The sequence below is a fragment of the Caenorhabditis elegans genome, chromosome X (assembly GCF_000002985.6).
Source record: "Caenorhabditis elegans chromosome X".
Taxonomy (NCBI): Eukaryota; Metazoa; Nematoda; class Chromadorea; order Rhabditida; family Rhabditidae; genus Caenorhabditis; species Caenorhabditis elegans.
This window is the reverse complement of record NC_003284.9, coordinates 1-15,689: the sequence shown is the minus strand read 5'-3', so window position 1 is coordinate 15,689 and position 15,689 is coordinate 1. Positions and strand designations below refer to the sequence as shown.

The 15,689-nt window shown below is 34.5% G+C and overlaps 3 non-coding genes and 4 pseudogenes across 7 annotated transcripts; 2 read left to right on the top strand and 5 right to left on the bottom strand.

Annotated features, from left to right (window-relative positions):
• Positions 1–655: 655 nt before the first annotated feature.
• On the bottom strand, positions 656–2,248 carry CE7X_3.4 (annotated as a pseudogene). The gene is made up of 3 exons: positions 1,938–2,248; positions 1,266–1,373; positions 656–824 (listed from the first exon to the last, which is right to left on the bottom strand). Coding segments are annotated over exons 1-3 (588 nt in total).
• Positions 2,047–2,196, bottom strand: CE7X_3.3. The gene has a single exon (NR_070312.1). It is a non-coding gene; the product is annotated as an Unclassified non-coding RNA CE7X_3.3 (non-coding RNA).
• A 3,508-nt stretch (positions 2,249–5,756) lies between the features above and the next one.
• On the top strand, positions 5,757–8,108 carry CE7X_3.2 (annotated as a pseudogene). The gene is made up of 3 exons: positions 5,757–5,861; positions 6,367–6,785; positions 7,839–8,108. Coding segments are annotated over exons 1-3 (794 nt in total).
• On the bottom strand, positions 8,103–15,429 carry CE7X_3.1 (annotated as a pseudogene). Its single transcript has 4 exons — positions 15,324–15,429; positions 11,590–12,260; positions 9,205–9,341; positions 8,103–8,739 (listed from the first exon to the last, which is right to left on the bottom strand). Coding segments are annotated over exons 1-4 (1,551 nt in total).
• Positions 13,755–14,374, bottom strand: cTel7X.1 (annotated as a pseudogene). The gene is made up of 3 exons: positions 14,228–14,374; positions 14,068–14,177; positions 13,755–13,868 (listed from the first exon to the last, which is right to left on the bottom strand). Coding segments are annotated over exons 1-3 (371 nt in total).
• cTel7X.3 lies at positions 15,427–15,539 on the top strand. The gene has a single exon (NR_070311.1). It is a non-coding gene; the product is annotated as an Unclassified non-coding RNA cTel7X.3 (non-coding RNA).
• cTel7X.2 lies at positions 15,427–15,539 on the bottom strand. Its single transcript, NR_070310.1, has one exon. It is a non-coding gene; the product is annotated as an Unclassified non-coding RNA cTel7X.2 (non-coding RNA).
• Positions 15,540–15,689: the final 150 nt, after the last annotated feature.

The following is a 15,689-nucleotide window of genomic DNA, read 5'->3' as shown; positions in this document are numbered from 1 at the left end:
ATGAGCGGGTTCAGAGAGATTTAGGAAAAATAAAATTTCCGGGTCTCACCGCGAAAACTACAGTAACCCTGGAGTTTTCGTGGTGGGACCCGGAAATTTCAATATTTTTCAAACTTCTCAGAACCTGGTCAAGATTATACTTAAATCAAACCCTTCCTTCTTGGCAGATTTTGATTGTTTTTGATGGTTTTTCGCAATTTTTGGGTCTCACCGCGAAATTCAGCGTCAGGTTACTGTAGCTAAACAACCATACACTTAGTATTCGAATTCAGCTCGTCGAGAGCTTTCATTTAAGTATAACCATGCCTTAGTTTGCTTGATTTTGACGAATTTTAGAAATTTTAGGGTCTCGCCATGAAAAAGTACAGTAACCACACACTGGGAACTGAATATTTTGAATTTTCAGTGGCATCTTTGAGTTTGCCTCGTCGAGAGCTTTTATTTTAGTATAAACATGGCCAGGTTCCGTTAAATTTGAAAAATTTTACAAAAAATTTCAAAATCAGCGGAACGTGGTCATGATTATACTTAAATGAAAGCTCTCGATGATCTGAATTCGAATAATCTAATATTTTTGAAGAAAAATCAATAATTTTTGAAATTTCGAGTAAAAAATCCAATTTAGATCAAATTTTCGCGCCAAAAAACCCCGTACAATCAATATATTAGCCGCCACACAATGTTGAATATGTCCATAGGTGACAGGCTTCTGTGATCGATGGGGAACCGAGTTGGATACCGTAATCTCTTTAGTTACAGACACATTTCCAGCGTTCAAAAACGAACGGAACCTCGCATCGGTCATTGTAGTACGGTTGTTGTCGCTGAAAAATGGGGCGAAAATCAGTGTGGAATTTTAGAATTTTAAAGAAAAATTGAGAAAACTAGTAAATTTTTTGAAAAAAAACCAAATTTTTCGCCAAAAATTGCGAATTTTACAAGAAAATTATGGAAAATTCCAAAATTTTCGGAAATTTTTGAAACAAATAGCGAAAAATCGGAATTTTTCGGAAAAAATTATATTTGTTGGCAAAATTTGCGAAAAAATCTTTTAATTTTTTCCAAAAAATTAGAAAATAATTCATTTTTTCGAGAAAACTAGCGAAATATTTAAATTTTTCCAAAAAAAAAACACACATTTTTTGAGAAAATTAGTTGAAATTTGAAATTTCCGATTTTTTTTTGGGAAAAAATTGAAAAATAGGGAAAAAAAAATTTTCCGGAAAACTAGCGAAAAATTCAAATTTTTTTATCGAAATTCCTACACAAAAAGAAGAACCATTGCGGTTCTGAAAGCGTCTTTGAAAAATTCCGTTTTTGAATGTGTTGGGGATACTGGTGCCGCAGAGTTCCGATCGGAGGCGGCGCATTTCCTGGAAAAACACAAAATTTTAGAGATTTCGCACAAAATTCAATGATGTTTTTGAATTCGGCTTGCCGAGAGCTTTCATTCAAGTATAATCATGACCGGGTTCTGAGAAAATTGCAAATTTTTGGGTCCCACCGCGAAAAACTACAGTAACCCGGGGGATTTTTTTTTCCAATTTTTTTTCAAAACTTAACTATTACTATGCTTTTTTGAATTATAAAGCTTATTTTGCCAGAAAAAAAGTTTTCGAACAAATGTCGCTTCGGGACCCAACATTTTCAGACTTTTTTCAAAATTTTCGCTAAATTTAAAGAAATTCGAATTCAGCTCGCCGAGAGCTGAGCTTTCATTTAGGTATAATCATGACTAGGTTCCGTTAATTTTGAAATTTTTCGGGTCTCGCCGCGAAACTACAGTAATCTCGTGGCGGGACCAAAAAAAAAACTTTAAAATTAACGGAATCTAGTCATGATTATACTTAAATGAAAGCTCTCGGTCAGCTAAGTTCAAATTTATTAATTTTTTTCACAGAAAACTCGAATTCACCGAAAAAGGCCCAAAAACCCACCGGAAAAGTGGACAAATTCCGGACAACCCGCTGCAAATAGGCCAGACGATTGTCCCGAACAAGCTCACGAACTCCACAAGCCATCAGGCTTTGGACCGTCTTATTTCGGCTTTCCGGTACGAATTCATGCATCAAATCACGAAGAACTGTTGGATCCAACCAGAAACGATAGACCGGATTCAAGAAGAAGCCGACGGCCAAAATCGAATCATGATTAGCTGGTCGCGTTCCTTGGGTGTAAAACGGCAGCGGACACTGACACGGGCCGATGAGCTGACAATATCCACACTATCCAATTTTCGCTTTTTTGGGATTCGAGGAGTCTGAAAGTAACAAAAATTGATTTAAAAGTTCAAAATTTCCAGAAATTCCATAATTTTCAGCAAATTTTTATTAACAAACTCGAATTCTACTCGATTTTTCACGCCTAACCCTTAAACTTCAAAGCTTTAGCTCAAAATTGCGTAAAATCCGGTGTTCTGGGTTACGGTAGTCGGTGTTTTTTTTTTCAACATTTTAAGATAATCTTTAAGATAATCATTTTCAACATTTTAAGATAATCTTTTTTGAGAAATAGGTTAGAAATTGATTTTGAATGCTCAGAAAACTATAAATTAGTGTTTTGAATAAAGTGTTTAGTGTCAAAATGAAATTTTTGTCGAATTTTGCCAAGTTTTTTACCTCATTGGAATCGCAATGATTCACTCTATCACATTTTCATATTTTCAACATTAAATCGTTCAAACTTAACGCGCAACAAAGCTATCGCCTTCTGCATTCTTCCGCCCTAAATCCTGAATGTGCATAGGTGCCCGTTTTTTCAATTTTTGGGCAGAAAAATGATGGATTTTTTTTTTGACTATTTCAACTTTTTTTTTGAAGCCTCACAAGTCAGCGTGTGTGCGTCCGATTTTTTTGAAATTACACACTGTTATACAGAAATATTTTCTCTTTCTTCTACATGTATTTTTATGTTATGGTAAAATTTCTGAAAAATCTTATGATTGCTGGAACACGAAAAAACACGAAAAACCGCGTGTCACGTCGCTTTTTTTGCACACGTTTGCTCGAGATGATACGCACTGTTGATATTATGATGCTCCCATAAGCGGGATTGTTCAATTTCTTTAGTTTTTGCAATTACCTACATTTTCAACAAAGTTATGATAATTTAAATGAAATTTGGCAAAATTTTCAAACGCCCAAAAAACCTATTCAACGCAGACGAAAAGGCGCGGGAGCTGTGTATCGGTTCAAAATTTTACGTAGAATCCGAATTTCATAACAGTTTTGCTCTACCATGCCTGCATATACTGTAGCGGCAAAAAAGTGCTCTCCTTAACGAGATATGGACGTGTCCTATATCTCTCCCAATTCCGGTGTTTTTTCACCCCTTTTTTTTCACACTAAATCCTCTCTATCGGTGGCTTTTCAATATTTTTGAGTAATTCAAAAACCGCTGCGTAGCTGAAGTCAGTGGCTACTGGAAAATATAAGTTTCATTCTAAAAAAATTCATTTTTCATTTTGAAAATCGAGGCAGAAGACGAGTGGTTTTGTTTTTATGGTTTTTCTTCGTCGCGGCGTTCACTATATCGCATGGATCTCGGTTAGTTTTAGAGATAGACTGGATTCAAAGGATAAATTCTGAAAGCTGAAGACTGTGGGAAGTGAAAAAACTTTTTTTTTTCAAATTTGACCAAAAATTCATAGAGATAATCGGCCTCAAAGATTTTGGAGGCTGAGATTTTAGATTTTAGATTTTTGAAAGTTTAAAAGCGTAAAAATTAGAAATTTGATGTTTTTTTGGTAAAACAGTTCGTTCGAAAATTGCAAAAAAAAACGCGTGGCGAGACCCGAATTTTTCAAATTGCACGGAAACAGGGCATGATGGGGGTCATTTTGAAGCTGGAGACGTGAAAAACACGAATTTAAGTGAAAAAACTATGAAAACCAAAATTTTTATTGAGAAATCCTTAAATACCAAAAAAAAATTTTGTGAAAAAAATTTTTTTTCAGGAAATTGGAGTAACAAGTCGGATTATCTGCTAGCAGTAATTGGTTTCACAGCGGGAGTTGGTAAGAAAGCGAGAAATTTGAATTCCCGCCAAACCGCTAAACAACACGCGTTGGTGTACTAGCGGAGTGTCGTTGTTTTTTGTAAAAACGTTAATTTTTGGGGGCTTTTTGAAGTTTTGTCGCATTAAATTGATGAAAATAGCAATTTTTAACTGCTTTTTCATGGAAAAAACCAACTTTCTCTAATTTTTAGGCCAGAAATCCGGAATTTTTACGATTTTTCGGCGAAAACAGGGGCCAAAGTCCACGATATCAACAGATAATAATCTGACCATACGAAATGAGTACGTGCGAGAAATTGATAAGATTATAAATTGATAAGAGAGTGTGTGTTCTAAAGTTCTAACATCTCTTGTTTTGGGGTTTTTTTTGGTGAAACATTGGATATTTTTGGGATTTTCAGTGGAAAAATGGATAAAATATCGATTTTTCTGCAAAAAATACTCGAAATTTCAATTTTTCAACCTATTTTTCACGTTGAAACCAGACAAAATCAGTGAAAAAATCGAATTTTCAGTACTTTCTCAATAGAGCGCACTTGTTTTATTTTTTCCGAAAAAATAACTTTTCTATTGATTTTTTATAGTTTTTTCTTCTAAAAACGAACTTCAACACCAAAATTTTGGAAAAAAAGTTTAAATTCAACATTTTCATTTTTTTTGTCATTTATTGGGTCTAAATGATTTTAAAAGCGAAAATCTCCCATTTCTAGTAATTTTTTCAAATTTTCAGTTGTAAATTGAGTTTTCCACTCATTTTTACCATAGAAATTGGTTTTTTCGAACAAAATAGATTGGTGGCCTAACTTTTGGGGGTTCTAGGCCACCAATCTGAAAATGATGGTTCCTAGCCATTTTTATCGATTTTTTTTGGAGTTTTTGGTTCAAATAATGAAAACAAAAACATTTTTAACTGGAAAATCACAAAAATTTCGGTTTAAATCCCTAAAATCTTCTAAAAATCGATATTTTCGTGATTTATGTGCTTCTACTCGTATTCATGACATAAAAACTGTATTTATTCACATTTTCCGCCTTAAATTGGACTGAAAATGTGAATAAATACCGTATTTCTGCCAAAAATTTGACAATAGAGCACATTTGTCACTCGGAGATGCGGAAGCTATGCCCAAATTTTCAATTTTCCCGAAAACTCATGATTTTCAACTTTTTCCAGTGGTTTTCACAGTTTTTCATTACGAAATTCGACTTCTCCATCACTTTTCACCCCCCGTAACCCGATTTTCAGTCAATTTGGACTAATTGTCGTAAGGTTCGGTGCCTAGCAGGTGTTTGCGTACTTTTGGGGCTACCGTACTCCTCGAAATTCAAATTTCAAGCTGGCTTCTGGGAAAAAAGTCCAATAGCGGCAAAATGAACCGGAGAATTCGAATTTCAATGTGAAAATTCCTGGAAAATTCGGAAAAAAAATTTATCAACAAAAAATTAAAATTTCCAACTTTCAATTTATTTTTCCAGCATTTTCATGCCAAAATTCAAATTCCCCGCAAATATTCACTTCGGTGACTGATTTTTTCAATTAGGAATTTTTTAGTAAGATTTTAACGAAAAATTTGAATTTCCCAGTGAAAAATCGCGAAAATTTCTGGAAAATCTTGAAAAAAAAATTTTTTTTGTTGGAAAATTTTTACAATTTTCTTCGTTTTGCAGGAAGTTTCTGGAAATTCCCATTTCTAGTATTCCAACATGGCGGTGCAGCATTCCTTGTACCATATTTATGTATGTTCTGCCTCGCCTCACTACCAATGTTCTTTATGGAAATGGTACTTGGACAGTTCTCCTCGTCGGCTGCGATTAGTGTTTGGAAGGTGGTTCCGTTGTTTAAGGTGAGAATTTGGCGGGTTTTAAGTGGGGAATTTGAATTTTTTGGGTGGAAATTACCCGGAAGCTGAAAAAATGGAGAGGGGGGGGGGGGTGGAAAATTCTGCAAATTGTGAAAAATTTGAATTCGAAGAGAAAAAACAATTTTCGCCAAAAAAATATTTTTTTGAAAATTTGCACTTTCCTCAGGAATCCTCACTATTAAATCTTCTAGATTTGAAAAAAAAAAATAAAAAGGAAATTTTATATCGCAAAATTACATGAACATTCTCTTTCAGAGTGACTTATGTGCTCCTACGCAGATTTCTGGAATAAAAACTGTATTTATTCACATTTTCAGTCATAAATTGGCTGAAAATGTGAATAGGCTGAAAACTGTCCAAATTTAAAATTTTCTCAATCTCCAGACTTTTTTTTGATGAAAATATGTCAAATTAGGCGAAAATTAGCAGAAAATTCGGAAAATAACTAGATTTTCAGTCAAAATTTAACTCTTTTTGCATTTTCCAGAGTGCTTCTCCCATCTAAAAATGCCACGTTTCTGCCGTCGTGTACAGGAAGCTTCAAATCCATCGTGTCTTCACATGCTTCTAGCTTGTCATCGTCCAACGATCAGTCGAGCTCTTTTCGAAGAGGAAGGCTTCAAGGAGGGATGGTGGTGTGCAAAGTGTACTAAGGAAGATCGTAGAAGGCAACTGTCGGAAGCTAAGGAGCTTCGACAAAAGGAAGGTGGAGGGGATGAAGAAGATCATGGAAGTGAATCTGACGAGGATGAGGAGGATATTGTTGAAGAAGAGACTCGAGGAAGATCTGCTAAACGAAAGGCCAACGCTGCAATGCGAGATGTGCTTGAATTTGAAGGAGTTTTGAGGCAGACGCCTGCCCCGCCACCGCCGAAGAGGCACAAGTCCGTTGTTGTGCCGTTAAGGGTGAAAATTGGATGGAAATTTGCGAAAAACTGGCTTTTACTGGATTTTTTCCCAAAAAAATTGGAAAAATTATGGATTTCAGAAAAACAAAGGAAAAAACAGAAAATATAGAATTTTCGACTTTTTTCCGAAAAAAAATTGAACAATTTTTGGTTCTTTCCAATTTTCTTTTCCGGAAAAAAATGTCAATTTTTGGGTTTTCTAACTGTTTTACGAAAAATTGGAAATTTTTTGGATTTTGGAAAAACAAAGGAAAAAACGGAAAATATAGGATTTTAGACTTTTTTTTTCCGAAAAAAGTCAATTTTTAGTTCTTTCCATTTTTTTTTTCCGGAAAAAATTGGAAAATTTCTGGGTTTTCCCGACTTTTTATGAAGAAAATTCAAAAATTTTGGATTTTTCAGTTTTTTTCCGGAAAAATTAAACAATTTTTTTTTCTCACCCTTTGTTTTCTCACCTTTTTTTCAGAGAAAAATTGGAAAAAAAACTGATTTGTTACGGAAGAAATTGACAAAAAATAGATTTTTCGACTTTATTTCCGGAAAAAATTGAAAATGTTTGGATTTTGGAAGATTCGTCTAAAATTAGAAATAAAATTTAGACAATTTCTCGAAAATATGTTTTCCCAAATGTTCGTTTTTTTGAGCAAAAACTTGTGAATTTTCATTCAATTTGTCCAGAAAATCAATTTTTCCGTAGTTTGCGCAACTTTGAAAAAAACTAGGTCTCGCCACAAAAACCTACAGTAACCCACAGGTTTTCGTGACGAAACCCAACTTTTTAGACATTGCGCAAAGTAGGTCAAAATTATACGGCAACTTGGCAACTGAATTTCCCAATACTGTCTGTGACTTGTGTGTTTCTCTATCCGAATTGATGGTTTGAATAGTGGTATTCTCGGCTGAAATATGCAATAAATACCGTATTCCAACCAACAATTTGTGCAATAGAGCACATTTGTCACTGGAGATGCGGAAGCTATGCCCAAATTTTCAATTTTTCACCTAAAAATTTGTGAATTTTTCCAGAAAATCAATTTTTCCAATTTTTCAGGAAGTGCTGGAGCTGTTCAACTCGATCGAACGTGCCAATCCTCGACTCTACAAGACCCTGCAACAAATTCCCGGTTCGACACGTAACGCTCAACACGAGAATCACTCTCTGCCGGATATTGAGCAAGTTTTGGACGTTTACACGTCTGCCGAGCAGCTTCGCGAGCATTTGAGCCAATTCTTCCGTCATGCACGTGGATACGTTGAGACTCATAACCCAAGAAAGTTGGATGATCTTGATGAGCTCATTTCTGAACTCAATTTTATGTGATTTATTTCGGAATACACTACAAAATCCTTTTTTTTTTTGAAAATTTTATCATTTTTATTGTGAAAAGTGTCCTAAAATGCAGTTAAAATGTTGAAAAATCGGTTTTTTTTAATTAAAAATTGGAATTTTCGGAATTTTTTCCCAAAAAAATTGAATATTTGAAATTTTCCGATTTTTTTCCAAAAAATTCGAATTTTTCAAATAAAAATTTCCAAAAATATGAATTTAATTTTTTTTTTTGAAAAAATTCGAAATTTTTATATTGTGTGTCCTTTTAAGAGTAAATCTGGTTTTTTCGGCAACTTTTGCCTGAAAAAATTGCATTTTCAGAGCTTTTTTGGGTGGAAAATCTTGAAATTTTGACAGAAATTTGATTTTTTGGGAATTTTTAAAAATTTTAAGGTCGAAAATCCAGAAATTTGCAGTTTTAAGAGAGTGGTTTCGATGACATTGTGCTCAAAAGTGGAATCGAATGGAAAATTCGCGAAAATTTGTCAATTCCGTCGATTTTCGCTTGAATATAAGTGATTGATTGTCGGGTAGATGGCGATGAGAATGGAGACGTCATTTTTGGAGATTTGAATTCTTCAGTGATAAATTCAATGCAATCGAGCATTTCCAGCAGGGAAATCTGAAAAATTGAGGGTTTTGAGCGGCGGGAAAAACAGAGATTTTTTGGAAAACTTCCAAAAAAATTTGAAAAAATGCCAAAATTGCGATTTTTGGACATTTTAAAACGATTTTTTTTGGGTGAAAATTCGAGATTTTTGAATTTTTTCAATTGTGAAATTAAGATTTTTAGACATTTTCAAAATTTTTGAGTTTTATTTTCAAGTTTTTCACTGTTAAATATGTATTTTACTGGTCTTTGAACGGAAAAAATAAGTTTTTGAACATTTTTCAGCAGAAATTCGATTTTTTAAAAGCTTTTTTAACTCCAAATTAAAAAAAAAACATTATTACAGGTTCAGGAGCTTGCTATGTAAAAATTCAAAGTTTGAGGGTGAATTTTAGCACAAAAATTCATTTTTTTTTCCGATTTTGCAAGTTTTCAGAGCAAATTTTTGGATTTTTTGGCACTTTTTTCCTTCCGTACAATTTCTCGAATAGCAATCGGTTGAACAGCGAATTCGTATGTTGTGATGACGTCTTTCAGTTGAATTCCAAGCTTTGAAACAATTAAAACCAGAACACTTTCAGCCATCCAACGAACTACCGGCAGGGAGATGCAACCTGTAAGAGAAAATTATTTGAATGGATTTTTCGTGGTAAAAAAAAACCGAAAAATTCAAATTCAGCTCGCCAGGAGCTTTGATTTAAGTATAAACATGACTAGGTTCCGTAGAATTTGAATTTATGGGTCCCGCCACGAAAACCGCCCAGGTTACTGTAGGTTTTCGTGACGGGACACGAATTTGAAATAGATATTCGATTTCAGCTCGCTAGGAGCTTTCATTTAAGTATAATCATGACCAGGTTTGCGTAAATTCAGAAATTTCCGGGTCCCGCCACGAAAACCACCTAGGTTACTGTAGATGCCCGTAAAAATCTGCAATTTTTCGCCAATTTCAGTAAAAAATTAATTTCAGAATCTTAAAATACTGCTAATTTATTGTTAAAATTCATCAAAATCAGTATGAAATTGGCGTTTTACTATAATTTCCAAAAATTCGTGACGGGACCCACCAAGAAGTGGGCGGGGCTTAGCATTTTAAAAATTTTAATGAACATTTTCAAAGTCAGCTCATCAAGGGCTTTCATTTAAGTATAATCATGACCGGGTTCTGAAATTTTTGAAAAATAAAGAAATTTCCGGGTCTCACCACCAAAAACTACAGTAACCTTGAAGCATTCGCGGCAGGACTTTATTTGTTCCAATTTCTTGCTCAAACTTTAAGGAAAGAAGAAAAATACAATTTATACAAGAAAGACCTGCAAAAATTAAGTTTTTTTCGAAAGGGTTACTGTAGTTTTCGCGGTGAGACCCGGAAATTTTAATTTTTCTAAATCTCTCTGAACCCGGTCATGATTATACTTAAATGAAAGCTCAGCTCACGGCGAGCTGAATTCGAAGACTAAGTGTATGGTTGTTTAGCTACAGTAACCTGACGCTGAATTTCGCGGCGAGACCCTAAAACTTCCAAAATTCTTCAGAATCGTCAGAACCTAGTCATGTTTATACTAAAATAAAAGCTCTCGACGAGGCAAACTCAAAGATGCCACTGAAAATTCAAAATATTCAGTTTCCAGTGTGTGGTTACTGTACTTTTTCGTGGCGAGACCCTAAAATTTCTAAAATTCGTCAAAATCAAGCAAACTAAGGCATGATTATACTTAAATGAAAGCTCTCGACGAGCTGAATTCGAATACTAAGTGTATGGTTGTTTAGCTACAGTAACCTGACGCTGAATTTCGCGGTGAGACCCAAAAATTGCGAAAAACCATCAAAAACAATCAAAATCTGCCAAGAAGGAAGGGTTTGATTTAAGTATAATCTTGACCAGGTTCTGAGAAGTTTGAAAAATATTGAAATTTCCGGGTCCCACCACGAAAACTCCAGGGTTACTGTAGTTTTCGCGGTGAGACCCGGAAATTTTATTTTTCCTAAATCTCTCTGAACCCGCTCATGATTATACTTAAATGAATTTCGTAATGAAACTGCTCAAAAATTTTTCAAAAATCTTTTATGGCGGTTCAAAATTTTGAAAAAAATTACACTGATTTTGGCTAAAATCACGAATTTTTCCCATTTTTCCGTGTCACATCTGACCGAAGTTGGCTTTTTTGGAAGTATCGTCCTTTATTACATATATTGGTAGATTATCTCATTTAATTTCATCGATTAAGGTACATTTAAAGCCGATAGGTAACCAAAAATCATCGAAACTGGTTATTTATCGGCTTTAAATGCACTTTAATCGACGAAATTAAATGAGATTTATTACCAAAATATGTAATAAAGGACGATAATTCTAAAAAAACCAACTTCGGACAAATGTGACACGGAAAAATGAGAAAAAATCGTGATTTTAGCCAAAATCAGTGTAATTTTTTTCAAAATTTTGAACCGCCATAAAAAATTTTTGAAAAATTTTTGAGCAGTTTCATTACGAATTTCGTTCATTTGAGCTTATTTTTGGTCTATACGTTCAAAATCGTCCGAACCGTTAGTCCTCCTTTAAGTATAATCTTGACATATTTTGATCGATTCTAAGACGGTTTTTGAGAGTTTTTGGGGATTTTCGGGTCTCGCCGCGAAATTCAGTGTCAGGTTACTGTAGCTAAACAACCATACACTTAGTATTCGAATTCAGCTCGCCGTGAGCTTTCATTTAAGTATAATCATGACCGGGTTCAGAGAGATTTAGGAAAAATAAAATTTCCGGGTCTCACCGCGAAAACACCTTTAAATCAAAGCTCGCGCGTGGTGAGCCAAATCCAAATTTTTCGCCCCAAAAATCCCTTAAAAAAAAAAGAAAACCTTCCGGCGCAATCCAAGGTCTCGGACACCATTTCTTGTCTCCGCTCAAATCGGCCAAAATTCCGGCAATTTGCTCTATGGCAATTTTCAATTTTCCACACAGCTCGCCAAGTGTAATTCCCATCTGACCGATGGCCTTGATGACGTGGCAAACCGCCCGGATCTCTCGACGACGTTGTATTTCGAATTTTCCAGTCTGAATCCATTCGTCAAGTGTTGCTCGAGGAGGCTTCGCAGCATTCGAGATTTCCCGGCAATTTTGGCTCAAAAAATCGCAAATTTCGGCGAGTTTTTCGTCGCTTGAGTCATTTTCCGAGCTCTGAACGTCGTCAAAAAATCGCTCTTTTTTCGCCAAATTCACATGAATTCGCTCGAAATGTAAGTCAGAATTCTCCAAATGTCGGATTTTTTTCATCACAATTTGCTCTTGTTCTTGTATATCAAATACTTTCAGAATTTCATCGTCGTCCACATTCATTTCCAAATCGAATTTTTCAGTCGGATGGAATGCTTTGGCCGCGGCGATTGCAATTTCTGGGCCATCGCCGTCGAGTTCGTTTGTAGTTTGTAGTTGTTGTTGGGCAGCAGTAGTATCATTAATTTTGTCGAGTAGGCGACCTGAGCCTTCGATGAGATTACTGTGGAAACGGTGGTAGAAGAAGTGACGGAAACTGCAAAAAAATTGGGTTTTTTTTGGGTTTTTTACTAGAAAAATTGAATTTTTTCCCGAATTTATTCCTGAAAAATCGGAATTTTTTCAATTTTTTTATCGAAAAATTTGGATTTCTTTTGTTTTTTTCCCGGTTTTTTTTTGGATTTTTTTTTCAGGAAAATTATAGTTTCTTGGGTTTTTTTCAGGAAAATCGTGATTTTTTTTGTATTTTTTGTAGAAAAATTGGATTTTTGAGTTTTTTTTCAGCAAAAATTGTTTTTTTTTTCTAATTTTTATTGAAAAATGTGGATTTTTTGGTATTTTTTGTACAAAAATTTGGATTTTTGGGGTTTTTTTTAAAGGAAAATTATAGTTTTTTGGGGTTTTTTTTCTAGAAAATCGGAATTTTCTCTTGAAAAATCGAAATTTTTTCAAATTTTTATCGAAAAGGAGTGGATTTTTGGGTTTTTTTTGTAGAAAAATTGGATTTTTGGGATTTTTTTCAGGAAAATTTGGATTTTTTCAATTTTTATCGAAAAATTTGTGGATTTCTTTTATTTTTTTTTGCCTAGAAAATTTCAGTTTTTTGCGGTTTTTTTTTTCAATTTTGCAACTTTTCTAATTTTATTTCTCAATTTTCAGAAAACCGTGCAGCCGACAACTAACGGGTCGCGAAAGTGAAAATTTTTATTAAAAATTCGAAGAAAAAGCTAATTTTGAGTCAATATTTCGAGAAAAATTGGAAAACTTTCAATTTTTAAAGAAAAATGGGAAAAAAAACAATTTTTTTTGAGGAGAAAACCAAAAAATTGAAAATAATTACGATTAAAAAAAAAACGGGATTTCATACGATTTTACCCGTAATTATTATAATTTTTTAATTTTGGTTTTATTTTTGGATTTTTTATTGAAAATTTTGTTTTTTTCTAGAAAAAATTAAAATTTTAGCGTTTTTTTCTGAAAAATGTGGATTTTTTTCAGTTTTTTTTTAGAAAATTGTAAAAAAATCGGGATTTTTTCGATTTTTATCGCAAAATGGGAACTTTTTGCTTTTTTTTTCTAGAAAAATGATTTATTTTTGGGATTTTTTCTTAAAAATTTGAATTTCTTTCGATATATTCTCTAAAAATTTTATTTTTTATTTCTCTGCAATTTGGAATTTTTTAACTCAAAAATTCTCAAATTTAGTTTTTTTTTTCAAATTTTCATTCACAGTTAAAATGCGATGTGCGCATAGTGCTTTCGGAGTGGATCGCGCGTGTGTTAAAAAGGAACCGGAAATGATGCCCATTGCGCGCGCATTGTGCGTCCATCGCGAACTTGAGATGCATTTTGCGAGCATCGCGAACATAAATTATGTGCGCTTTGTGGGTTTGTTTTTTTAATAATAAAACCTGATCCTGAGCATTTAAGACAGTTTTCTTAACAAAAACACATTTATTAACATGGCCTAAGTGGGAGAACAACAAAAAGAATAAAAAGTGAGCTTAAAAAATTATAGAAAAAAGAAAACTCAAAAATTTAATTCCAAGTTCCTCCTAACTCGGTTTTCTGACATCTTCATACGGAATCTTAACGTTTTTCGTCCTCTTCCAGTGTTGCCTCGTTTGCTAGGATGACTCCAGGTCTACAAAAATCGATTTGTTAGGAGGACTAAATAAAATCGGTTTTTCTAATGCATTTTTTTTGCGATTTTCAAGCACAAAATATGCTTTTTCACGCGTAATTTTAGCAGGATAAGCTGAATTTTTGTCATTTTTTTGCATCTTTCAACACATTTCTTTCTCAATTTTTCCTCAATTTTCACTTGAAAGGTAAGTACTCACCATTCTTGTGAACTTCCAGAATTCCAGACGAATTCTCTTTTCGGAGCTGCAACTTTGTGACCAATGATGATCGTAGTTTTGTCCATCCGTATATTTTTAGCAATTGAGAGCTCAAATTATTCAGCCTTTCATCCTATTTTTTGAAAATCAGCAAACTCACTCTTCCGATCGAGGAGTCCAAAATTTTCGGCGCAACCGATGCCGGTTTTTGCTTTTTGGCAGGGCTTCCGGGTAACTCCTTCTTTACAATTGCTTTCAATCCATTCGACCATCCAACAACTTTCAATGCATTCTGGAGCCGAGCCATCTTTATCTCCTCCTCTTCGGTGGTGTGTTTCTAAATTAAAATCTAAAATCTAAAAAAGCTGAGCCGTGCTCCAAACCTTGCCCGTTCCGACATCCTTCACCTAGACATTCCGATGTTGAAGATTTTCACGTTTTTTCTTGTTGATGAAGTTTTTGTGAAGTCTGCTGCTCGAAGAGAAGCTGCAAAAAATTTGTTTCTACAATATTATTTAAAAGGTGAGTTATAACGCTGATGAGAAATAGACACGAGTAGGCATGAAGAACAGTGGGCATTTCCAGATTCAACGAAATAATCTGATTTTGACGATATTTCGCTCTTGAAAATACAGGAACAGACAAGATATTTAACAAAATTTTCTGAGTATGCGCAAATACCGATGAAAACTCAGATTACAATTTTAATGGCTAAATACATGTGAAACTACAGTAATCCTGACTATGCTTCCATTTATTAGGAACGAAATAATGCTTGCCATGTTGTTTAAATGATGTTTTTAAATGCCTCAACTGGTTAGAGCAGTGTTTTCTCTAAAAGACACACAATTTAGAAAAAAATATTATGATTATTACAAAATACCACATACGAAACAAAATTTCAAGAAAAAAAACCAGTGAAAATCAAAAATTCAATAAAAATTGCAATAAAATGTTAAAAAAATAGGCGGAAAAACAATATATATTTCGAATTGTTTGTTTCGTGAGTGGAAGCATCATGGATACATTATGGACCCATCGCGAACCGTTCGCGATAGGTGCATAATAGGTGGTCGCCACACGCGGTGCGCGCATTATGGCCTTTCACCCACTATGCGCACATCGCATTTTAACTGTGTTAAAAATTTCAATTTTCCCAGTCCCGTTAGTTGTCGGCTGCTGCACGTTTTCACAAGAAACTTCAATTTTTCTCATTTTTTTCAGATTTTTTTTCCAGAATTTCGACGAAAACTTACTAAAAAGACAACGTAGCGTCTTTCTTATTAGCCAACTCGGTGACAACTTCAAGAGTTCGACTTCGGGACACAAGTCCGTCAGTTCGAAGGCTTTGGAGCACAGATTAGGCTTAGGCTTAGGCTTAGGCTTAGGCTTAGGCTTAGGCTTAGGCTTAGGCTTAGGCTTAGGCTTAGGCTTAGGCTTAGGCTTAGGCTTAGGCTTAGGCTTAGGCTTAGGCTTAGGCTTAGGCTTAGGCTTAGGCTTAGGCTTAGGCTTAGGCTTAGGCTTAGGCTTAGGCTTAGGCTTAGGCTTAGGCTTAGGCTTAGGCTTAGGCTTAGGCTTAGGCTTAGGCTTAGGCTTAGGCTTAGGCTTAGGCTTAGGCTTAG